The sequence below is a fragment of the Scyliorhinus torazame genome, chromosome 5 (assembly GCF_047496885.1).
Source record: "Scyliorhinus torazame isolate Kashiwa2021f chromosome 5, sScyTor2.1, whole genome shotgun sequence".
In the NCBI taxonomy this organism is placed as follows: domain Eukaryota; kingdom Metazoa; phylum Chordata; class Chondrichthyes; order Carcharhiniformes; family Scyliorhinidae; genus Scyliorhinus; species Scyliorhinus torazame.
In genome coordinates, this window is record NC_092711.1 from 131303758 (window position 1) to 131329584 (window position 25827).

Genomic DNA, 25827 nt, shown 5'->3' on the forward strand with positions numbered 1-25827 from the left:
AACAGAAGGCTCCTTTACAACTGTGTTCAGAGTCAGGGAGAACAATGGTGAATGCTGGAAACGTGCTGTCAGATCAGAGATTGGTGTAAAACTGGGATCTGTTCCTCATGGAAAGTGAATTAGCAGGTTTAAGCTTCCAGTCCAAAAATAGTACAAAGATTTTAAAAGTTTTTGTGACATTCCCGAGTCTACTAATTTAAGGCAATAACAAGTTAGTTGCATACGAAACATTTAACCATCTCTCACCTTCCATTGACTTCAATGTAATGGAAATTGGTAGTTGGAAACTTAACATTTTAAAGATATTTACAGATGATTCAAGAGTTTCTTACAGGTGGGATCTTTCTCTGTTCTGTCCATGCGAGGTGTTTGATAACAGACTTTCTCCTGTGAATATCCAGCTGGAACATTGGGCCCTGATGTGTTTCCTTGTTCATCTTGTTGACTCTAAACATTGAATCTTGTGGTTTCAGACACCAGAGAATCAAACTCCCAACAACAGATTGTCTTTCACTGACTTTATTAACAGCTCTGCAATAATACAGACAGAGCCATTCCTTACATGGTTCTGGTCCTCAGTGAAATACTTAAATGATGAGATTTATATGTATTTCAGAGCCTGTAATGTAGGAATACTGCATTGGGCTGTAATTTTAATACAATTTTCCTTCATTTAACTTCCGTCCACCACTTTTCTGTTACCTGATGAATTTATTTATTGTTGTTGTTACAGAATTGTCACATGTTTCCATTTTTTTAACTATCCTTTGTTGAATTTCATGCATTTTTGACAGTAGTAATACTGCAATTCAGCCTTTGGGCTGTGTGTTTCCTGAATGAAATACCATTCAATTAAAATATGTTACCCAGTTTGGAGAAGAGATAATACAGGGATTCAGAGCTCTCTGCTTCCCAGCTCTGATCTAACAAGCTGCAGCTACACTGGAGATATTTACATTTAACTTGTTCACTACATTTGTGATCTGCCCCTGTTCAGCCCATAAGCACAAGGATGCCTGTACATGGTTCTGAGTGTGAACACTAGGCTGTGTCCGGTCACACACACACATACCATTTCCTTGGTTCACATCTCCACACAGAGACCAGCTATTTACACATTCCCGATTCTACACAATTGCAGCAACATGAGCAAGGATGTGAGGCTCATTAATAATCACCCACATTTCATAACAGCAAAGATTCCACTGGGACAAAGATTCAGTAATTTCCCATTGCAGGCAAAGAACAGAGTGACAGTGTAACACAGTCTCATCAGTCTGAAGACTCCTGTTAAATACAGGGCAGTACAGGAGCACACTGACAGTGTAACACAGTCTCATTAGTCTGGACTCCTGTTAAATACAGAGCAGTACAGGAGCACACTGGCAGTGTAACACAGTCTCATCAGTCTGCAGACTCCTGTTAAATACAGAGCAGTACAGGAGCACACTGACAGTGTAACACAGTCTCATCAGTCTGCAGACTCCTGTTAAATACAGAGCAGTACAGGAGCACACTGGCAGTGTAACACAGTCTCATCAGTCTGCAGACTCCTGTTAAATACAGAGCAGTACAGGAGCACACTGACAGTGTAACACAGTCTCATCAGTCTGCAGACTCCTGTTAAATACAGAGCAGTACAGGAGCACACTGACAGTGTAACACAGTCTCATCAGTCTGCAGACTCCTGTTAAATACAGAGCAGTACAGGAGCACACGGACAGTGTAACACAGTCTCATCAGTCTGCAGACTCCTGTTAAATACAGAGCAGTACAGGAGCACACGGACAGTGTAACACAGTCTCATCAGTCTGCAGACTCCTGTTAAATACAGAGCAGTACAGGAGCACACGGACAGTGTAACACAGTCTCATCAGTCTGCAGGATCCTGTTAAGTTTGCTGCGAGGAGGGTGGTGCAGTGGTTAGCACTGCTGCCTCACGGCGCTGAGGACCCAGGTTTGATCCCGGCCCCAGGCCACTGTCCGTGTGGAGTTTGCACATTCTTGCCATGTCTGTGTGGGTCCCACCCCCATAACCCAAAGATGTACAGGGTAGGTGAATTGGCCACGCTAAATTGCCCCTTAATTGGAAGAAAAAAGAATTGTGTACTCTAACTTTAGTAAGACAGAAAAGAAAAAAAATTGCTGTGAGGATTTCAACTTAAACCAGGGTTGCAGGTATGATGTTTGATTCACACATCAAAGGTGAGAGAGGTGTTGTAAGACACACAGTCAGAGTTTTACACACTGACCTTTCGGCCCATCATGTCTGTGCCTGCCATCAAACACTTATCTACTCTGACCACACTTCCCAGCACTTGGTCTGTAGCCTTGTATGCTGTGGTGTGTCAAGTGCTCATCTACAATTAAGAAAGCCCACCAACGACTCTACATTCTCAGAAGTCTGAGGAAATTTGGCATGTCACCTACGACTCTCACCAACTTCTACAGATGCACCATAGAAAGCATTCTTTCTGGTTGTATCACAGCTTGGTCTGGAGCCTGCTCTACCCAAGACCGCAGGAAACTACAAAAGGTCGTGAATGTAGCCCAGTCCATCACGCAAACCAGCCTCCCATCCATTGACTCTGTCTACAATTCCCGCTGCCTCGGAAAGGCAGCCAGCATAATCAGGGACCCCACGCACCCCGGACATACTCTCTTCCACCTTCTTCCGTCAGGAAAAAGATACCAAAGTTTGAGCTCACCTACCAACTGACTCAAGAACAGCTTCTTCCCTGCTGCCGTCAGACTTTTGAATGGACCTACCTTGTATTAAGTTGATCTTTTCTCTACACCTTGCTGTAACTGTAACATTACATTCTGCAGTCTCTCCTTCCTTCCCTATGTACCGTATGCATTGTTTGTGCAGCATGCAAGCAATACTTTTCATTGTACCCTAATACATGTGACAATAATAAATCTAATCAAAATCTAAATGCTTCTTAAATGTTTGAGAGTTCCCGTCTCTACCGCCCTTTCAGGCAGTGAGTTCCAGATACCAACCACCCTCTGTGAAATTTTTTCTCAAATCCCCTCTAAATCTCCTGTCCCTTATCTTAAATCTGTGCCCCCTGGTTATTGACTCCTCTACTCAAGAGAACAGTTCCTCCCTATCCACCCTATCTATATCCGCCATAATTTGGACAGCTCAATCAATTTCCATTCCCCCCCCCCCTTCTCTGCTGTAAGGAAAGCAAACCCAACCTAAGCAGCCTCTCTTCATAGCTGAAACTCTCCAACCCTGGCAATGAGTCCAGTATCTGAAAGTGATTAACAGACAGGGTTTGGTTTTATTGATCACGAGGAATGTTGCTGATATTTCCCGGGACCCTGGATCCCAAGGCCAGGAGAGACACTCTGCAAGGCATGGGGAGCTGGGACTTATCCATGAGAGTAACTGGAGGTTTGTGACTGAAATAATTGATAGTTAGAAAGGAGAAAAGATTCAGCCCTGGGTGTGATTCTCAACAGGAACAACGGAATCCAACTTTTCCGGTGACATGTGAAGTTTCTGGTGTCTCAGCAGGTTAGATGACCGAGTAAATCTCTTCTCGCACACAGGGCAGGTGAGCAGCTTCTTCTTGGTGTGAACTCTCCGGTGTCTCATCATATCGAACGACTGAATAAATCTCTTCCCACAAACAGAGCAGACGAACGGCTTCTTCCCAGTGTGGATGCGGTCATGTCTCTGGAGGCTGGACAACTCAGGGAAAGCCTTCCCACACACGGAGCAGATAAACGGCTTCTCCCCAGTGTGAACACGCTGGTGTTTCTGCAAGTGGTGTAAACAAGTAAATCCCTTCCCACACACGTGGCAAATGTACGGCCTCTCCCCCGTGTGAACTCGCTCGTGTATCAAAACATGGGACAAACGAGGGAAACTCTTCCCGCACACAAAGCAGGTGAATGGCCTCTCCCCGGTGTGAGTTCGCTTGTGAGTGCGCAGGGCAGCTGACTGAGTAAATCTCTTCCCACACACAGAGCAAGGGAATGGCCTCTCCCCGGTGTGGACCCGTTTGTGCATAACAAGATGGGCTGAACGAATGAATCTCTTCCCACACTCGGAGCAGGTGTATGGCCTCTCTCCAGTGTGAACCCGCTTGTGTATCACAAGGTCAGATGAGCGACTGTATTCCTTCCCACATCTGGAGCAGGTGAATGGTCTCTCCCCAGTGTGAAGTCGCTTGTGTCTCCGAAGGTGGAATGAATGAGCGAATCTCTTCCCACACATAGAGCAGGGGAACGGCCTCTCCCCGGTGTGAGTGCACTGGTGTCTCAGCAGATTAAAGTTTCTTTTGAAGGTCTTCGCACACACTGAGCATTTAAAAGGTCTCTTATGGGAATGAACCAGTCGGTGCTCAATGTAGTGGGAGGCCTGAGTGAACCTCTTTCCACACTGAGAGCAGCTGAATGGCCTGTCCTTGGTGTGAACTTGCTGGTGCTCAGCGAGATGCACTGACTCACTGAATGACTCTCCACAGTGAGAGCAGCTGAACGGTCTCTCGTGTGTGTGAAGGAGCTGGTGTTCCGCGAGGCGGGAGGACTGTCTGAACCTCTTCCCACAGTGGGAGCAGCTGAACGGTCTGTCATCAGTGTGAACTCGCTGGTATTGGACCAGTTATCAGAGCCATCCCCAGAGTCAGAGCTTTGAAGAGGCTCCCCATCAATGTGATCAAGTTGGTGAGCCAGCAGGTTGGATGAACACATGAATTTCTTCCCACACACGGAGCAGGTGAACGGACTCTCCCTATTGCGAGCTCGCTGTCGTGTTAGCATGTTTACACCTGTATCAATCCCCTCCCACACACAGAGCAGGTGAACGGATTCTCCCTATTGCGAGCTCGCTGTCGTGTTAGCATGTTTACAGCTGTATCAGTCCCTTCCCACACATGGAGCAGGGGAACGGACTCTCATCAATTTCCAACTGAAACGTCAATTAAATCCCTTCAGATCCCGATGAATCGATTGACTGTCAGACCCGACGACTGGTTTGATTTTCTAGCCTGCAAATCGTCCTCTTCTATTACCCTGTAAAATAATTTACAATTAATTACAAAGAATATATAATATATAAATAGGCCTTGAGGGGTGTTCATAATGCGGCCAAACAGATTAAGTATCAATAAAAGCAAAATACTCTGGATGCTGGAATCTGAATCAAAGAGAGAGAATGCTGGAGATACTCAGCAGGTCTGGCAGCCTCTGTGATGTGGAGATGCCGGCGTTGGACTGGGGTGAGCACAGTAAGAAGTCTTACAACACCTGGTTAAAGTCCAACAGGTTTGTTTCAAACACTAGCTTTCGGAGCGCTGCTCCTTCCTCAGGTGAATGAAGAGGCTTGGAATACGAGCATCAGCAGGTGATTAAATCTTTACAGATCCAGAGATGGGGTAACTGATAGCCTCTGTGGAGAGAGAGAAAATAGAGTTAACGTTTCGAGTCCGTATGACTTTTCTTCATACCAGTATCAAGTATCAACCTGTAAATCCTTCCAACAGGCGATAGGAGTTGGAGAGATTCCTGGTCAACTCCATGATGGAAGGAAATTGGAGCCTCTCCTATCACTATCCATAGCTCCAAGCTACAATCCCGTTAAAGGCCAATATGAGACGAGACAAACATTTATTTTGGTTTGAGTTTGCTCCCCATCTGAACCCCTGTAAAACGAGTTTCCAGAATCCACTGTCAGTCCAGGATAGAAATTCACAATATTCTCTCCTCCTAACAGGTATGAACACGCATGCGCCCTTCTGCACAATACCCCTTTAAAGATGGCCGCCCTTATAAAGATGCCCCTCATAAAGATGGCGTCGGCCCGCTCGGGCCTGCGAACTTGTCGCTCCAGCCACGGGACCTGAAGCTTCATATTTTGGGTTTGAGGCCTCCGCCGGGGAGTGTCTGAAGCCTCGGCTCACACCCAGCAGCTTCATTACTCTTCCGCATTTTGGCATTTCTCACCGCTTTACAGCCCCTGCTGTTGTTGTTGTTGGATATCTGGGGCCTTCACCGCCTCATCCTAGAATGTTTCCACTCGTTCACCCGGCATTTTCTCACCGGCTGGTACACGATCTGCACTGCGCATGCTTCCGATCACGAGACCAGAGGAATGATTGACGGCAGCTCTGGACCAATGGGAAGAGGGGGCGACAGGAGAGGACCGAGTGGGAGCAGCTGGTCCTCCAACCAATCGGAGCGAATGAGGGGCGGGGCTGAGCCTGGATCTCCCTCATTGGCTGAGACTCTGCATCACTTTGAAAGCTGGTTTGTCTCAAACTCCAGGAGAAAACTGGACCTTTCTGTTTGTGGCTTTAAACAGATGAAACCCTGTGGGTGTGGAGCAAACATTTCAACATTTGATGTGAAACATATCAGCCACGATTGATTTGATTTGATTTATAATTGTCACATGTATTAGTATACAGTGAAAAGTATTCTTTCTTTCATGCTTTACAGGCAATGCATACCGTACATAGGGAAGGAAGGAGAGACTGCAGAATATAATGTTACAGTTCGTAGCTAGGGTGTAGAGAAAAGATCAACTTAATACGAGGTCGGACCATTCAAAAGTCTGATGGCAGCAGGGAAGAAGCTGTTGGTACGTGACCTCAAACTTTGGTATCTTTTTCCTGACGGAAGAAGGTGGAAGAGAGTATGTCCGGGGTGCGTGGAGTCCTTAATTATGCTGGCTGCCTTTCCGAGGCAGCGGGAATTGTAGACAGAGTCAATGGATGGTTTGCGTGATGGATTGGGTTACATTCATGACCTTTTGTAGTTTCCTGCGGTCTTGGGCAGAGCAGGATCCAGACCAAGCTGTGATACACCCAGAAAGAATGTTTTCTATGGTGCATCTGTAAAAGTTGGTGAGAGTCGTAGCTGACATGTCAAATTTCCTTCTGCCTCTGAGAACGTAGAGTCGTTGGTGGGCTTTCTTACCTATAGTGTCGGCATGAGGGGACCAGGACAGGTTGTTGGTGATCTGGACACCTAAAACCCTGAAGCTCTCGACCCTTTCTACTTTGTTCCCATTGTAGACAGGGGCATGTTCTCTACTATGCTTCCTGAAGTCGATGATAATCTCCTTCGTTTTGTTGACATTGAGGAAGAGATTATTGTTGTCGCACCAGTTCACCAGATTCTCTATCTCATGGCGTATCTTGAATGGCGAAGCAGACTTGATGGATCAAATGGCCTAATTCTGCTCCTATGTCTTATGGTCTTATTTGTTAGGTAGATAAGGTGGTTAAGAAGAAATGTGGGATAGTTGCCTTTATTAGCCAAGGCATTGATTGTAACAGCATGAGTACTGTGTGCAGTTCTGATTGCCACACTATAGGAAGGATGTGATTGCACTCGAGAGGGTGTGGAGGAGATTCACCAGGATGTTGCCTGGGCTGGAGCATTTCAGCTAAATTGGATTGGATTGGATTGGATTTGTTTATTGCCACGTGTACCAAGGTACAGTGAAAAGTATTTTTCTGCGAGCAGCTCAACAGATCATTAAGTACATGGGAAGAAAAAGGAATAAAAGAAAATACATAATAGGGCAACACAACATATACAATGTAACTACAAAAGCACTGGCATCGGATGAAGCATACAGGGTGTAGTGTTAATGAGACCAGTCCATAAGAGAGTCATTTAGGAGTCTGGTGACAGTGGGGAAGAAGCTGTTTTTGAGTCTGTTCGTGCGTGTTCTCAGACTTCTGTATCTCCTGCCCGATGGAAGAAGTTGGAAGAGTGAGTAAGCCGGGTGGGAGGGAACTTTGATTATGCTGCCCGCTTTCCCCAGGCAGCGGGAGGTATCGATGGAGTCAATGGATGAGAGGCAAGTTCGTGTGATGGACTGGGGCTGTTTTCCTTAGAGCAAAGGAGGCTGAGGGGGGAACCTGATTGAGTTGTAAAGCTCACAAGGGACATGGATAGGAAAGAACTTTCCCCCTCAGTCGAGGGGTGTATAACCAGGGGCCGTAGATTTAAGGTATGGGGCAGGAGATGTAGAGGGAAATTGAGGAAAATCTATTTCATCCAGAGGGTGGTGGGAATCTGGAACAGTCTGCCTCAGAGGTTGGTAGAGGCAGAACCCTCACAACATTTAAGAAGCATTCAGATGACTACTTGAAACACCATAACCATACAAGGCAATGGACCAAGTGGTGGAAAATAGGATTAGAATTGATTGGTGCTCGATGACCGGTGATGGGCCGAAGGGCCTCTTTCTTTGCTGTAAAACTCTACGACGCTATGACTATGAAATGAATTCATTCAGGACAGACAGCAGGGATTATTTAAGGAAATGACTCAGTGTAATGATTGTGCTTGTTTCTTCAGTAAATAGTTAACTTTGGATATCAATCCCAGTGTCACTGTCACCATTAGAACAGGTTTCATTAAATGAACCAGCAGAAAGGTTAGGACAGGTTAGGGAGAGGCTTAATACTGTCATCATTCAGAACAACACAAAGTACAAATTAACAACTCATCTCAAAGACTTTTGCAGTTTGTGTGGAGGAGGTGAGCTGAATCAGGATGGTTTTCATTTGGGCAATCATGTTAAAATCTGGAAGTCAGATGGGAAGATGGATTGGTTTTAGGTGGGAAGATCCTGATAGGTGTAAATGAAATTGAAATTAATTTAAAATCCAGGTGGAGAAATTCCTCCAGGTCTGCCAGCCAGTCTGCAGTTGTGGGTGGTGCTGCTGATCGCCAGCCGAGCAGGATTCTCCGATGTGCGATCAGGGAAGAGAAAGCAAGGGCGTCGGCCCCCTTCCCCATGTGTAGCTCTGGCTGCTCCGATACCCCAAAGTAGCCACTCTCTGGCACGGCTCGACCCTCACCCCCACAACCTTAGACATGGCTGTCCAGAACCCTTGAAGTTGCGGGGCAAGCCCAGAATATGTGGGTGTGGTTGGCCAGGCCTCCATGGCACAGTTCACATTTATCCTCCACCTCTGGGAAGAACCAATTAATTTGGGTTCTGGTTAGTGATGTGTTGGGTGATCTGGATCACATACAGGTCACCAACACTTGAAGTAGTGCAACACTATTTTATTCAAAGGTTAACTATTTAAACATACTTGAACTGTGGGTAAATATGATACTAGCTTTAACTAAAGACCTTTGCCTTGTCCTAACCAGTTGATGCACTCAGCACATGGTGAATGTCTGTGTTGCAGGCTGTGAGCTCTATGCTCCTAGCTAGCTGCTACTCGAATGAGCAGGAACTCTGATGCCCCCTGTCTTTATAGTGTGTGTGCTCTCACTGGTGATTGGCTGCGGTGTTGTGTATGTTGATTGGTCCCACTGTGTGTCCATCAGTGTGTGTATGCACCATGATTTACTGGTGTATATTACAACATCCCCCCTTTTATATAAAAAAAATGTGCCTGCGTGACAATAAATAGTGTGTGGTGAATGTTCCTGACTATGTATGTGTGAAATATTTACAGGACTATGTACAGAAAACTAAGCTATTTACATGGGAAGGTGCCTGGTGCAGAAAAAACAGTGTGTCACACAAATAACGAGATGAACACTATATACAAACCACTTGAACGATTAAACGGAAGAACAGAACAGATCAGAGAGTCCATTAGTGCACAAAGTTTACAAATTAAATCTCTGAGGTGGGTGACGAATTCTGGTTGACCGTCAGGGTGGCACACCACTCATCGTCTGGATCGATGCTGTATACCGACAGCGGCTGGTGTCTTTGCTTAGGGGACAGCCTTTTTTTCGTTACGACACCAACTCGAAAAGGTGCCTTCGGGTCCTCGGTGTCACTGCTGTGTGGGAGGTCCGCATCGGACTCGGTGACCGTGGGTTGAATTGCCCGAACATTCCTGCGAGGCTGGCTGAAGCGATATGAATTGAAAGGCTGAGCTGCTCGACAGCAGGCAGCATAGTGGCCAAGTCTGCCACATTGGAGGCATTGTCGAGATTTTGCGGGGCATTGCCGTTTTAAATGGGCGGAGCCACAGTTGCCACATGTTGTGACGTCAGCACGTTCGCTGCACCACCGCGCATGCGCGGTGCAGTCATGCGTGGTGCGCGCCTGCGCATTACGTTCCCCCACGTCGCCGTCCCCTCGTTTGGTGCGTACAAGCCTGGGAGTCTGTGAAAAGCGTGCGAAATGACCGACCTCATCCAGGCTGAGGCCCTGGAGGTGCTCAATCACCTGGACCCGTTCCGCCTCGTGGGGACCTAGCCACGCCGTTTCTGCCGCTTGTATATGGGAGTACCAACTGGTGTCATTATCATGTAGGACACAGGTCTCGATGGCGGTCGCTAGGGTGAGTTGCTTTACTTTGAGGAGCTGCTGACGTAGGGGGTTCGACTGAACACCGAAAACGATCTGTCGCATGTCATGGAGTCGGAGGTGGGCCTGTAGCTGCAAGATTTCGCAAGGATGTGGAGGTGCGTTAGAAAGGATTGGAAAGGTTTGTCCTTACCCTGCAAACGCTGCTGGAACATGTAGCGTTCAAAACTTTCATTCACCTCTACGCTGCAGTGAGTGTCAAATTTGAGGAGAACTGTCTTGAACTTTGTCTTGTCTTAGGCATCTGCAAAGGTGAGAGAGTTGAAAATGTGGTCCCGGTCGTGGAGAGGAGAAGAGCAATCTTTCTGGTGTACGAGGCACCCTCCCTGTCCGTGGCTTCGAGGAAGAGCTGGAAGCGCTTTTTGAAAATCTTCCAGTTGGCCCCGAGGTTGCCGGCGATGCGGAGCGGCGGCGGCGGGCTGATGTTGTCCATGTTGCAGGATGACGGAATGCTGGCGGAAGGCAGATCACTTGCAGGTAGGTCTAAGAAGTGCTAGTATGCAACCACTCCTGGTATCATGATGTGTTGGGTGTTCTGGATCACATATTGGTCACCAACACTTGAAGTAGTGCAACACTATTTTATTCAAAGGTTAACTATTTAAACATATTTGAACTGTGGATAAATACGATACTAGCTTTAACTAAAGACCTTTGCCTTGTCCTAACCAGTTGATGCACTCAGCACATGGTGAATGTCTGTGTTGCAGGCTGTGAGATCTATGCTTGTAGCTAGCTGCTACTCAAATGAGCGGGAACTCTGATGCCCCCTGTCTTTATAGTGCATGTGCTCTCACTGGTGATTGGCTGCGGTGTTGAGTATGTTGATTGGTCCCACTGTGTGTCCATCAATGTGTGTCTGCACCATGATATACTGGTTTATATTATGACAGTTAGATGTGCTCTGTGCACCAGTTTCAACTGCATGAGGCTGAGCCTTGCCAAGGAGGAGGTGGAGTTGGCTCAGTGCTTCGCTCCAGAGATTCCAACTCACTTCCGTCGCCAATTCGTCCTCCCATTTTCGTCTGGCTTCCTTCAGTGGTAATTTTGCCCTATCCAGTAACCGTCCTTAGATGTTTATTGTTCCCACAGTTTCCCCCTCCTTACTGTCCATGTTTATCAGTTCCTCTAATAGTATGTCTCTCGGGGCCCTGGGGTATCTTGCCATCTCCTTGCGGAGAAAGTGTTTGATTTGGAGGTGTCGGAGTTCCTGTCCTGTCGGTGGTTCCATGCCTTCCGTCAGTTCACCCAGTGTCGCTAGTCTGTCCCCTTTGTAGAAGTCCCTGACTGTTAGCGTCCCCCCCATTCTGTCTCCATTTTTTGAAGGTGGTGTCGAGCATGGCTGGTGGGAATTTGTGGTATCCGCAGATGGGGACCATGGGGGACATCTCAGTTAGACCAAAATGTTGCCTCATCTGTTCCCATGTCTTTAATGTGGCTACCACCACCACTGGGCAGGATGTGTATTTTGTCGGGGCGGGATGGGAACGCTGCCATGGCATGGGCCCAGAGGGTCATTCCCTTGCAGGAAGACCCCTTCATCCTCACCCATTCCATATTGGGTTCACGTATCCATCCCCTCACCCTCTCCGCCATAGCTGCCCAGTGGTAGTATTATAGACTCGGCTGGGCCAGACCAGCCATATTTTACCTCCTTTGAAGTGTCTATTTTGGGATCCTTGGGTTCCCCCCCCGCCCCCAAAAAAAGGGCCATGATCATTTTGACGATGTTATGGAAGAAGGCCTTGGGGATGAAGATCGGTATGGCTCCGAACAGGAAGAAGAACCTTGGCAGTTGGTTCATTTTGATCGACTGTACCCCCCCACGCCCCCCCCCCCCCCCCCCCCCGGCAGGGATAGCGGGAGTGTATCTCATCTCATCTCTCTGTAGATCCATTACTTCCTCCGCCAGGCTGGTCAGATTCCACTTGTGGATCCGTGTCAGTCATGGGCTATCTGGATGCCCAGGTAGTGACATTTTTGGGGGGCTGGTTTCAATGGATAAGCCCTCCAGTTCTGTCCCTACCCCGTTTGGGTTTACCGGGAAAGCCTCGCTCATGCCCGAGAAGGCTCCAAACTCTTTCAGGAGCTGCATGATTGCTTTCAGGCTGTTCTGTGGGTCCGAGACGTAGAGGAGCAGATCATCCTCATAGAGTGAGATTATGTGCTCTCTGCCTCCTCTTTGGATGCCCTTCCAGGTTTTGCTAGGGTGAACAGGAGTGGCGACAGTGGGGGGGTTTCTGTCCCGCCATTCCTGCGGGTTCAACCATAGTTACCTGGTAGACGCGCCCCTGCACTCCAGGGTTTCCCCTTATAAGTGGGCTGTCCAAAATGGCCACGGTGTTCTCACCATGAGGCCAGGTCTCTGCACTCCGGAGTTTTCCTTTGTCCAGGGAGCACTCAACATGGCCACCAAAGGGTGGCATGTGGCACAGTGGTTAGCAGTGGGACTGTGGCGCTGAGGACCCGGGTTCGAATCCCGGCCCCGGGTCACTGTCCGTGTGGAGTTTACACATTCTCCCCGTGTCTGCGTGGGTTTCACCCCCACAACCCAAAGATGTGCTGGGTAGGTGGATTTGCCACACTAAATTGCCCCTTAACATTGGAAAAAAAATAATTGGGTACTCTAAATTAATTTTTTTAAAACATGGCCATCAACTGTGTGTACACCACGCGGGTGCGCCCCTGCACTCTTAGGTTTCCCTTTCTTAGGGGGCCGTCCAAAATGGCCATGGCCGCCGTTCTCACCATGAGGCTGGGACCCTGTGCTCCGGGGTTTCTCTTTGTCCAGGGGGCGCCCAACATAGCTACCTACCGTGTGTATGCCACATGAGTGCACCCTGCACTCTGGGGTTTCCCTTTGTTTAGGGGCCCTCCAAAGTGGCTGTTTGCGGCGCCATTTTGTTTCTTGGCCTGCTCCCTATCTGTCGCAGTCAATCCGAGAACGAACTCTTTTTTTCCCGTCCTGTTTCTTACGTGTTTCTTCCCCCCCCCCCCCCCCCACCCACGCCCACCCTGTCTCCCTCCCACCACAAGCATCTCCCCCTCCTCGCCCCCCCCTCCCCGCCCCATGTGGTCCTCCATCTGTCCCTTTGTGCCCCTTACCTCTGGCCAGGCGCTCTCTTCATGCCGAAAGGTGCACCTTTGCTAGCTGTCCATGCTGGTGTGGTGGATCCCCTCCCGGGGCTGGTCTAGCCCCTTACTTATGCCCGCTGACTGCATGATTTCTCTGCCTGTACCCTCACTTGCATTTCACTGTCCTAACTCTATCCTGTGACCCAGTCTTTTTGATCAGAACTAGGCAGTACAGTCCCGGGCAAGTCTCTGTTTCTTTTGTGATCTTCCTCCTGTTATGTGCCAGGGCTTAGAAACTCCAAAGTGTATTATGAAGCTCACCTGACTTATAACTTTTATGTTGAATGTGGCTAGGATGAGCATAGGAGCCTTCACTTCAGGTGTGATTCATCAGACTTCCTCTGCGTATTCATCGAAACAAAGTTTATTATAAGAATGTAGTGAAGATATATGAAACAGTTGTCAAGAATATATCAATTACAAACATGAAAAAACACACAACAGCTAATGTAAGCTATGTAAATAACTTTTAATGAATTCCCCCTTAACTGTTCCAATTCAATAACAAAATCCAATAAACCAAAACCCCTTTCAAGGGCGTGGCCCAACACACTGTATTCTCACTTGACTGGGACTGGTCCTTTCCCTGAGAATCTGATCCAGCCTATAACCAGCAGATTCCAAACTACTTCCAGAAAGCAACTCTATCTTTAAAGTTACCGAGGCAGTTTGCCACACCCAATGTGTTTTCAGTTCACTGGGACAGCTTCAAAATAAAAACAGAGAAGCACTGTTTTTTTTACTTCTGCAGTCCAAAGCAACAAAACCGAAACTGAAACCAAAACACTAAACCGTCTCTCACCTGCCAGCCACATCCTAGCTCCACCCACAAATTACATCACTGAAACCGTGCTACAAGCCATGTGATAAGACAACACTTTTCTTAAAGGCACACTTTGATCCACCTTCATCGCTGCCTGCCCTTTGTCTAGGCCGTTGGCCTGCACATAATCATTTGCCTCTGCCGGGGTATTTAAGTAGTGCTCTTTGTTCTGGTATGTGACCCAGAGTCTGGCTGGGAATAGCATGCCAAATCGCACCCCATTATTGTAAAGCGCTGACTTTGCCTGGTTGAACCCGGTCCTTCATTTTGCCAGATCTGCCCCAGTGTCCTGCTAAATTCGGATTTTGTGTCCTTCCCAGGTGCTCACTCAAGACTGTCTTTCCCACCGCAGGATCCTCTCCCAGCCCTGATATCAGTGCAGCTTCGCGATGATCGCTCTCGGCTGCTCCGCCGCCTTGGGCTTCGGTCTGAGCAACCTGTGTGCCCTATCGAGTTCTGGGGTGTTGGAGAAGCTGTCTCCCGACTAGGTTGCCCAGCATTTGGCCGATATAACCGGTCGGGTCTCTACCCTCGATGCCTTCTGGCAGGCCCATAATCCGAACATTCTGTCATCACGACCTGTCTCCTGATCCTTGACATTCCCTTGGGCTGCCCCCAACCTTTTGACTTCTGCTTCCAGAGCGACAATCCTGGTCTGACAAGGCTCTGTCCAGGTCATGGATCATGGATCGTCCCCTCCGACCTCCTTCCACAACCTGTTGATTATTTTTTGTAAGGTGACCATTGCCTCTGTCACCACCGCCTTGACCTCCACCTGGATTTCGATTCTGATTGTCTCTTTCATGGTGGCCAGTTCCTTCTTGAGGAAGGTCTTCCATCCATCTCCAGGTGGCGAGGTAAGGCTGGTGCTCGGGTCGATGTTCTCCCTCTCTCTTGGGTAGGCCGGGCCCCCTCGCCTTGTGAGTTCGCCGCTACATCTGTTTGTTTTCCGTGGCACTATCCTCCACTTCTGCCATCCTTTCGGCCCCTCGAGCTCCCGTTTGCTGGCATTTCTTTTGCGGCTGTTTTCATTCCTCCTTTAAAAAAAAAAAAATTTAGAGTACCCAATTCATATTTTCCAATTAAGGGGCAATTTAGCGTGGCCAATCCACCTACCCCGCACATCTTTGAGTTGTGGGGGCAAAACCCACGCAGACACGGGGAGAATGTGCAAACTCCACACGGACAGTGACCCAGAGCCGGGATCGAACCAGGGACCTCGGCGCCGTGAGGCTGCAGTGCTAGCCACTAGGCCCTCGTGCGGCCCTTTCTTTCCTCCTTTGGGGTTACTTTGCTATCGATCTTTTGGGCAAAATACGCCAAAAAATGCCTCTTTGACTCTGGCTCGGAGGAGAGCCACCTGAGGTGCGCCGCTCAGCACATCACCATCACCAGAAGTCATCTTTCATCACTTTAAACACCTCCAATAGTAATCCCCTTCTGTTTTCTTTCCACAAAGGACCAAGCCTGTCAATCATTTCCTGATATGTTGATCAGATGGGCAGATCAGTGGTAGATGGAATCTAACCCTGAAAAGTGTGCAGCAATGCACTTTGGGTGGAGTGAAAAGACAAGGGAGTTTTCAATGAATGGCAGGACATTAGGAAGCTCAGAGGATGTTGTGGCATAGATTAACTGCCTCACGCCGCCGAGGACACAGTTTGATCCCAGCCCTGGGTTACTGTCCTTGTGGAGTTTACACAGTCTCCCTGTGTCTGTGTGGGTCTCACCCCCACAATCCAAAGATGTGCAGGGTAGGTGGATTGGCTATGCTAAATTGCACCTTAATTGGAATATTTAAGAGCAGGGAATTTATCTTGGAGCTGTACAAAACTTTGGTTAGGCCACAGCTGGAGTACTATGAGTAATTCTGGTTGCCTCACTATAGGAAGCATGTGTTTGCACTGGAGAGGGTACAGAGATGATTTACCAGGATGTTGCCTGGGATGGAGCATATGAACTATGAAGAGAGTTTAGATAGGCTCAGGTTGTTTTCTTTAGAGCAGAGACGGCTGAGCAGGACCTGATTGAGGTTTTTCATCATTATAAATCCTCTCTGCTCCCTCTTCAATGCCTCAGTGTTTTTTTCCCGTAGTGACTGTAGTGATGTCATGGTTACGTTGTAATTCACCGACTGACCAGTAGGAGTCTCATTAGTATATAAGTGAATGTTAGAGTCAGGTGACCTCAGACTGACGAGGGAGCTGGGAGAGAGGTTGCTTGTGCATGTTCATATTGTTATTCATCTGTTGTTTTGTATATATTTGACCCACAGTTAATGTTAATAGATCATTCATAACTTTAGCTACTAGTGTTCTTTTAATGTAAATCAGGCCATCCGACAAGAACATTACATGGTACCAGGGCTGGTTGGTATTAAACGCTGAGAAAAATATATCTGCCTGCCAGGAGGTCCACAGAGATTTGAAGATTTTGTAGACTGCAAGAATTAACAACATGGATTTGTTGAAGCCACCAATGAGTCTCAGGGTCTCATGGTAATGTGGACAGCAACTGTTATGTGTTTAAACAACAATGTAATCGGTTTCTTATGGCGGTAAATTTAGGAGATCAAACATTCGCATAATGTAGCAATGTACCTAACAGGGGCAGGCCCGAAGCAATTGGTGTGTTTAATACGTTTAAATTTGCAAACATTGAAGATAGTAAAAACTTTAACCAAGTAATTTGAACATCTGATGAACATTTGACCCCCAGAAAGAATGAACTTTGTGTTTAGATCACGTTTACAGAAGTCAGAAAAGTCCAGAGATCATTTAATCACTGATTTAAAGTTAAAAGCTAAAACCTGTAATTTTTCTGCGATCGACTCTTCCTTGATTCAGGACCAAATTGTGTTTGGTATGAATGACAATAAGCTGAGGGAACGGTTGCTGAGGGAATCTGAGCTGTCTTTGGAACACAAGGTTAAGATTTGTCAGGCTGAGGAGCTAGCAGCACAACATTCTAAAATGTTTCTCAGTAATGGCAGCGTCTTCTTGGGTGGCACGGTAGCAGAGTGGTTAGCACAATTGCTTCACAGCTCCAGGGTCCCAGATTCGATTTCCACCTTGGGTCACTGTCTGTGTGGAGTCTGCACGTTCTCCCCGTGTGTGCGTGAGTTTCCTCCGGGTGCTCCAGTTTCCTCCCACAGTCCAAAGGTGCGCAGGTTAGGTGGATTGGCTATGCTAAATTGCCCTTAGTGTCCAAAAGGGGTGGGGTTACTTGGTTCGGGGATTGGGTGGAGGTGTCGGCTTAGGTAGTGTTCTCTTACCAGGGGCTGGTGCAGACTCGATGGGCCGAATGGCCTCAATTTGCACTGTAAATTCTATGAAAGCACTCTGGTTGTCGCCCTTTTTCCAAAAAGGCGGGAAACTTTCAAAAAAAGGCAGGAATGTTCCTGCAGCTCCTCGCACATCAACAAACTGGTTAAAGATCAGGACTACGTATTTTTGTGTAAAAGATGTGGTCAAAGGCACAAATTAAGGCAGTGCCCAGCGTTTGCCAAGGTTCCAGGTGCAAAGGGAAAAAAATCACTTTGCTCAGAATTGTTACTCTTAAACTCAACCCGACCAGTTAGCACAGTGGAAAACAGTCTCCAGTGATGAAACATCATTACTTGTTGCAGTAATAACAGAGCATAATAATTTTTTGGAGACATCAGAAAATTCTCCAGCACTTAAAAAAATGCAAACTGATGCTTCATTTAAAATAAAACGAGGACAAATGGCTGCAACCACTTGAAGTGAACCGTACAGTGGTCCAATTGAAGTTAGACACTGGTGCCAAAGCCAATTTAATCAGCATGACTGATTTTAAAAGTCTAAAAATTCATCTGATTAGAAGAAATCAGATATTATAATGGTTCAAACATTAAATGTAATGGTGCTTGTGACCGGAGTGTGGTGGTGAAGAACAGTTTATCCAGTTCCATTCTGTACTGTATCCAAGGGCTTGGATTCATTATTAGGTGATTAGTCCTGTGAAGAATTAGGTCTAGTACAGTTGGTATATAGCAACCACAAAGGATTGGATCAATACTCCAACGATTCGGAGAACATTATCAGCAAATTCAGCGATGTGTTCTCTGATTTTAGTGCACTACCGTTCACCAATGTGATACAATTTAAAGAAGATGCATTATCTAAAGCACTGATACAAACTATTGATAGTGAAATTGCTGAAGATGTAGATCTGCATGTCAATCTCATTTCTACTCTATCACCCATATCAGATGCGAAATAACAAGTTATCAAGAGGATCAATGAACCTATCAATGGGGTAGATTCCACGGTATGTGTGAAACAAAAAAATGGTGATGCTCATATAGGCACTATGGATCCCATAGATCTTATAGAAAAAAGTGTACATATTGTAAAATAATTACAGAAAGCAATGGACAGCCAATCTAATCCATATCTCACAAAATCACGTTACAAATAGTTACCATTGTCACATGGTAGATCGCCAGCAGTTACTCATGAATAGAAGGTTGAGACAGCACGGTGGCACAGTGGGTGAGCCCTGCTGCCTCACCGCGCCGAGGTCCCAGGTTCGAATCCCAGCTCTGGGTCACTGTCCGTGTGAAGTTTGCACATTCTCCCCATGTTTGCTTCAGTTTCGCCCCCACAACCCAAAGATGGGCAGTGTAGGTGGATTGGCCAAGCTAAATTGCCCCTTAATTGGAAAAAATGAATTGGTATTCTAATTTTTTTTTTTAATGAATAGAAGGTGCGTACCACACTTCCATACTTGGAAAAGAGGAGAATGCAGTGGTACTGCAGGAAATGCAAAACATTAAAGCAAAACAAAAGCAGTTCTTTAATAAGAGTGTCTAGAACTTCACCATCGCGGAGTAGCGAGAGTAGAAGATTTAGGCAATTGGGCGAGAAAAGCCATTGTACGTGAAGTAGCACCTCGTTCCTACAATGTACAAAGGGGGGGGGGGGGTTGGTTTTATGAAGAAATCGTCGTGCACTCTGGAAAACCAGATAAGATTTTCACAACAACGTGATGGTTGACAAATCTAAGTCAGATTCAACATCAGCTGCAGCTTCAGATAGTCCAGCAGTTCCTGAGCATGAGAATGCCATGGAGAACATTGAATCTATAAGTTCTGAGCAGCAAGGTCTAACAAGATCAACCAGAATCAGAAGAAAAACCTGATTGACGCAATTTGTAGATTGGGACTATTTGTACACACATATTTGTTAAACCAGTTTTAAAAATTAAAAAAACAAATAATACTGCCACAGGCTAATGATGTCACATGAAAAGATACTGATGATAATGTATTAATTTATTCGACTTCCGGGTGCGGCGATGACCAGCTGAGTCGCACGTTTCGGCAGCTCCCTGTGAAACGGACTTTTGGGCTCTTGATAGGAGCCCCAACGGCAATTTTAACGGCTGAAAACACCGTGCGGTAAACCAGAAGGGTGTTCCCCCTGGACACGGATGGAAAAAGGAGAGGAAAGTGGCCGGATTGCAGCGGATCCTTTGGAGCAGCGGCAAGGAAGGCAAGCAGAAACCAAGATGGCGTCGGAAGGTGGCAGTTTCATATGGGGCCCTGAACAACAAGAGTTTTTGAAACGCTGCGTGGAGGAGATAAAAAAGGAAATGAAGAGAGAGTTGTTGGCCCCGATATTACAGGCGATTGAAGGGCTGAAAGAGGAACAAAAGACCCAGGAGCAGGAGCTTCGGGTCGTGAAGGCGAAAGCAGCAGAGAATGAAAACGATATACAGGGCCTGGTGGTGAAGTCGGAGATACAGGAGGCACACCAGAAACGATCTGTGGAGAGGTTGGAGGCACTGGAAAATAACGCAAGGAGGAACAACTTGAGGATTCTTGGCCTTCCTGAAGGTGTGGAGGGGGCGGACGTCGGGGCATATGTGAGCACGATGCTGCACTCGTTAATGGGAGTGGAGGCCCCGACGGGTCCGTTGGAGGTGGAGGGAGCATACCGAGTTATGGTGCGAGGATCGAGAGCAGGAGAAGCTCCCAGAGCCATAGTGGTGAGATTTCTCTGTTTTAAGGATAGAGAAATGGTCCTTAGATGGGCGAAGAAAACTCGGTGTAGTAAATGGGAGAACGCGGTGATCCGCGTCTATCAAGATTGGAGTGCGGAGGTGGCGAGAAGGAGGGCGAGCTTTAATCGGGCCAAAGCGGTACTTCACAAAAAAAAGATAAAGTTTGGAATGCTGCAACCGGCAAGACTGTGGGTCACATATCAAGGGAGGCACCACTACTTTGAGACGGCGGATGAAGCGTGGACTTTTATTGTAGAAGAAAAATTGGAATGATTGGACTACGAAAATGAACGTTTGGACAAAGTGGTGGGACGAGTGGGGGGGGGGCGAAGAGGGATTGTATGATTAATCCTGGGGTATGGTAACTTTTCTTTCTCCCACAGGTGGTGATGGGGGGAGGTGGGGAGGGAGAGGAGATGGGGCGTTGGCCATGGGAGGCGGGGCCGAGGGAGAGGCGCGGGCTTGGTTCCCGCGCTATGATAATTATGGCGGGAATAGAGAAGCAGGAAGGAGGGGGCACCGCACGGGGCGAGCCGTGATCACGGGGGGAAGCCGAGGTCAGCCAGAGTTTGCTGACTTCTGGGAGCAACATGGGGGGAGTAATTACGCTAGCGGGGGGTCTAGCGGGGGGGGGGGGGGGGAATTACTGGGTTGCTGCTGCTGGGGAAAGGGGGGAGTGGGTACGGGAAAGGATGGGCGGGGGGGCACCGTCTGGGAGAAATACAGCTGCGTGGGAACTGGGTGAGAAGCTGGAAAAAGATGATGGCTAACCGGCAAGGGGGGGGGGGTGGGAAGCCCCCCAACTCGGCTGATCACGTGGAACGTGAGGGGGCTTAACGGGCCGATAAAGAGGGCACGAGTACTCGCACACCTTAAGAAACTTAAAGCAGATGTGGTCATGTTACAGGAAACGCACCTGAAACTGATAGATCAGGTTAGGTTGCGCAAAGGATGGGTAGGGCAGGTGTTCCATTCGGGGCTGGATGCGAAAAACAGGGGGGTGGCTATATTAGTGGGGAAGCGGGTAATGTTCGAGGCAAAGACTATAGTGGCGGATAACGGGGGCAGATACGTGATGGTGAGTGGCAAATTACAGGGAGAGATGGTGGTGTTGGTAAACGTGTATGTCCCGAATTGGGACGATGCCAATTTTATGAGGCGAATGCTAGGACGCATCCCAGACCTAGAGACCGGAAAGCTGATAATGGGGGGAGACTTTAACACGGTGTTGGAACCAAGGCTGGATAGGTCGAAGTCCAGGACTGGTAGGAGGCCGGCAGCAGCCAAGGTGCTTAAGGATTTTATGGAGCAGATGGGAGGGGTGGACCCGTGGAGATTCAGTAGACCTAGGAGTAAGGAGTTCTCGTTTTTCTCCTATGTCCATAAAGTCTATTCACGCATAGACTTTTTTGTGTTGGGTAGGGCATTGATCCCGAGGGTGAGGGGAACGGAATATACGGCTATAGCCATTTCGGATCATGCCCCACACTGGGTAGACTTGGAGATAGGGGAGGAAACAAGAGGGCGTCCACCCTGGAGAATGGACATGGGACTAATGGCGGATGAGGGGGTGTGCTTAAGGGTGAGGGGATGCATTGAAAAGTACTTGGAACTCAATGACAATGGGGAGGTTCAGGTGGGAGTGGTCTGGGAGGCGTTGAAGGCGGTGGTTAGGGGGGAGCTGATATCAATAAGGACACATAAAGGGAAGCAGGAGAGTAAGGAACGGGAGCGGTTGTTGCAAGAACTTTTGAGGGTGGACAGACAGTATGCGGAAGCACCGGAGGAGGGACTGTATAGGGAAAGGCAAAGGCTGCATGTGGAATTTGACTTGCTGACCACAGGCACTGCAGAGGCACAATGGAAGAAGGCGCAGGGTGTACAGTATGAATATGGAGAGAAGGCGAGCAGATTGCTGGCACACCAATTGAGGAAAAGGGGAGCAGCGAGGGAAATAGGGGGGGTGAGAGACGAAGATGGAGAGACGGAGCGGGGAGCGGAGAGAGTGAATGAAGTGTTTAAGACATTTTATAAAAAATTGTATGAAGCTCAACCCCCGGATGGGAGGGAGAGAATGATGGAGTTTTTGGATCGGCTGGAAATTCCCAAGGTGGAAGAGCAGGAAAGGATGGGATTGGGAGCACAGATCACGGTAGAAGAAGTGGTGAAAGGAATTAGGAACATGCAGACGGGAAAGGCCCCGGGACCGGACGGATTCCCAGTTGAATTTTACAGAAAATATTTGGACTTGCTCGCCCCGCTACTGACGAGGACCTTTAACGAGGCAAAGGAAAGGGGACAACTGCCCCCGACTATGTCAGAAGCAACGATATCGCTTCTTTTAAAGAAGGAAAAGGATCCGCTACAATGCGGGTCCTACAGACCAATCTCCCTCCTCAATGTAGATGCCAAGGTCTTGGCCAAGGTAATGGCAATGAGAATAGAGGAATGTGTCCCGGGGGTGGTTCATGAGGACCAAACTGGGTTTGTGAAGGGGAGACAGCTGAACACGAACATACGGAGGTTGTTAGGGGTAATGATGATGGCCCCACCAGAGGGTGAAACGGAGATAGTAGTGGCGATGGATGCCGAGAAAGCATTTGATAGAGTGGAGTGGGATTATCTGTGGGAGGTGTTGAGGAGATTTGGGTTCGGAGAGGGGTATGTTAGATGGGTGCAGCTGTTGTATAGGGCCCCAGTGGCGAGTGTGGTCACGAATGGACGGGGATCGGCATATTTTCGGCTCCATAGAGGGACAAGGCAGGGATGTCCTCTGTCCCCATTACTGTTTGCACTGGCGATTGAGCCCCTGGCGATAGCGCTGAGAGGTTCCAAGGGATGGAGGGGAATACTTAGGGGAGGAGAAGAACACCGGGTATCTTTATATGCGGATGATCTGCTACTATATGTGGCGGATCCAGCGGAGGGGATGCCAGAAATAATGCGGATACTTGGGAAGTTTGGGGATTTTTCAGGGTATAAATTGAACATGGGGAAGAGTGAGCTGTTTGTGGTGCATCCAGGGGAGCAGAGTAGAGAAATAGAAGACCTACCGTTGAGGAAGGTAACAAGAGACTTTCGTTACCTGGGGATCCAGATAGCTAAGAATTGGGGCACATTGCACAGGCTAAATTTGACGCGGTTGGTGGAACAGATGGAGGAAGATTTCAAGAGATGGGATATGGTAGCATTGTCAATGGCAGGGAGGGTGCAGGCGGTTAAGATGGTGGTCCTCCCGAGATTCCTCTTTGTGTTTCAGTGTCTCCCGGTGGTGATCACGAAGGCTTTTTTCGAAAGGATAGAAAAGAGTATCATGGGTTTTGTTTGGGCCGGGAAGACTCCGAGAGTGAGGAAGGGATTCTTACAGCGTAGTAGGGATAGGGGGCGGCTGGCACTACCGAGCCTAAGTGAGTATTATTGGGCCGCTAATATTTCAATGGTAAGTGGATGGGAGAGGAGGAAGGAGCGGCGTGGAAGAGATTAGAGAGGGCGTCCTGTAGGGGGACCAGCCTGCAGGCTATGGTGACAGCCCCATTGCCGTTCTCACCAAGGAACTATACCACGAGTCCGGTGGTGGTAGCTACACTGAAGATTTGGGGACAGTGGAGACGACATAGGGGAAAGACCGGAGCACTGGGGGGGTCCCCGATAAGAAACAACCATAGGTTTGCCCCGGGGGGAATGGATGGGGGATATGGAATGTGGCAAAGAGCAGGTATAACGCAATTGAAAGATCTATTTGTGGATGGGAAGTTTGCGAGTCTGGGAGCGCTGACCGAGAAATATGGGTTGCCCCAAGGGAATGCATTCAGGTACATGCAATTGAGGGCTTTTGCGAGGCAACAGGTGAGGGAATTCCCGCAGCTCCCGACACAAGAGGTGCAGGACAGAGTCATCTCAAAGAAATGGGTGGGGGACGGTAAGGTGTCGGATATATATAGGGAAATGAGAGACGAAGGGGAGACTATGATGGACGAACTAATAGGGAAATGGAAAGAAGAGCTAGGGGAGGAGATTGAGGAGGGGATGTGGGCAGATGCCCTAAACAGGGTAAACTCGTCGTCCTCGTGCGCCAGGCTAAGCCTGATTCAGTTTAAGGTATTACACAGGGCACATATGACTGGATCACGGCTCAGTAAATTTTTTGGGGTGGAGGATAGGTGTGCGAGGTGCTCGAGAAGCCCAGCGAATCATACCCATATGTTTTGGTCATGCCCGGCACTACAGGGGTTTTGGATGGGGGTGACAAAGGTGCTTTCGAAAGTAGTAGGAGTCCGGGTCGAACCAAGCTGGGGGTTGGCTATATTTGGGGTTGCACAAGAGCCGGGAGTGCAGGAGGCGAAAGAGGCCGATGTTTTGGCCTTTGCGTCCCTAGTAGCCCGGCGCAGAATATTGCTAATGTGGAAAGAAGCCAAGCCCCCGGGGGTGGAGACCTGGATAAATGATATGGCGGGGTTCATAAAGTTAGAGCGGATTAAGTTCGTCCTAAGGGGGTCGGCTCAAGGGTTTACTAGGCGGTGGCAACCGTTCGTCGAATATCTTGCGGAAAGATAGATAGGGGAGAACAAAGAAGGCAGCAGCAGCGGCCCAGGACTTGGGGGGGGGGGGGGGGGGGGGGGGAGGGATGGGGGGGGGTGTGGCCTGAGACAAGGCAGTTGCCAATTAGGGCTAGTTTTTATTTTTTGTTATTTAATATTTATTTATTTGTTGTTTTTGTTTAAATTTAAAAAGGTCATTATTATCTGTATTGTTACAATGTTGTGTAAAGGATGCACAATGTACTGTGTTGGTTGACCAAAAATTTTCAATAAAATATTATTTAAAAAAAAAAAAAATGTATTAATTTATTCCTTCAAAGGAAAGGGGATGCAGTGATATCATGGTTGTGTTGTAGTTCACCAGCTGACCACTAGGAGTCTCATTACTATTTAAGTAAATGTTAGAATCGGGTGACCTCAGCCTGACTCAGGAGCTGGGTGAGAGGTTATTGTGCATGTTCATACATTTAAATGTTAACAAATTGTTTATAGCTTTAGCTACAAATGTTCTTGTACTATAAATCAGGCCATCCGACAAGAGCATTACAGTGACCAAAACTGCGCAGTGTTTAGTAAGGCCTTTGATCCGGGAATCACCAATTCCCCAAAAAAAGGGGCTCGAGCTCATATGCGATTTTAAATTGTTTTATTAAGAAGCAACAGTTTAAAAATGATGCACAACAGACAGAAAAAATATCAATCGGTGACAGGTGGAACAGTTTACCAGTCCTGGAGGATAAACAGATGACACAAAATGAGTGCTGGTCTCTGTAGCTGCTGACTCACCCGAATTCTCTTACTTGACCAAAGTGATTTTATTTCCTATTGAGAGCCTGTTTTAACCTTTATGCAAACAAATTATTTATTTATGGGTCATGAGATCCAGTCACAGCAGAGTTAGAAATGTCTAGTTTCAAGGTTTGTGCTGAAGACACATCCTGGACAGAGATAACGGATCTGTGCTGTATTTGTCACCGAACAGC

General features: G+C 47.8%; 1 protein-coding gene across 1 annotated transcript in view; it reads right to left on the reverse strand.

The window, feature by feature from the left end:
- Positions 1-503: 503 nt before the first annotated feature.
- LOC140417915 (uncharacterized) overlaps positions 504-25827 on the reverse strand; it is a 67581-nt gene continuing 42257 nt past the window's right edge. Inside the window, 3 exon segments of the mRNA XM_072501348.1 lie at positions 504-4623; positions 4626-4833; positions 15025-15313. Of these exon segments, the coding sequence (XP_072357449.1) occupies positions 3449-4623; positions 4626-4833; positions 15025-15313 (1672 nt within the window). The 3' untranslated portion in view covers positions 504-3448.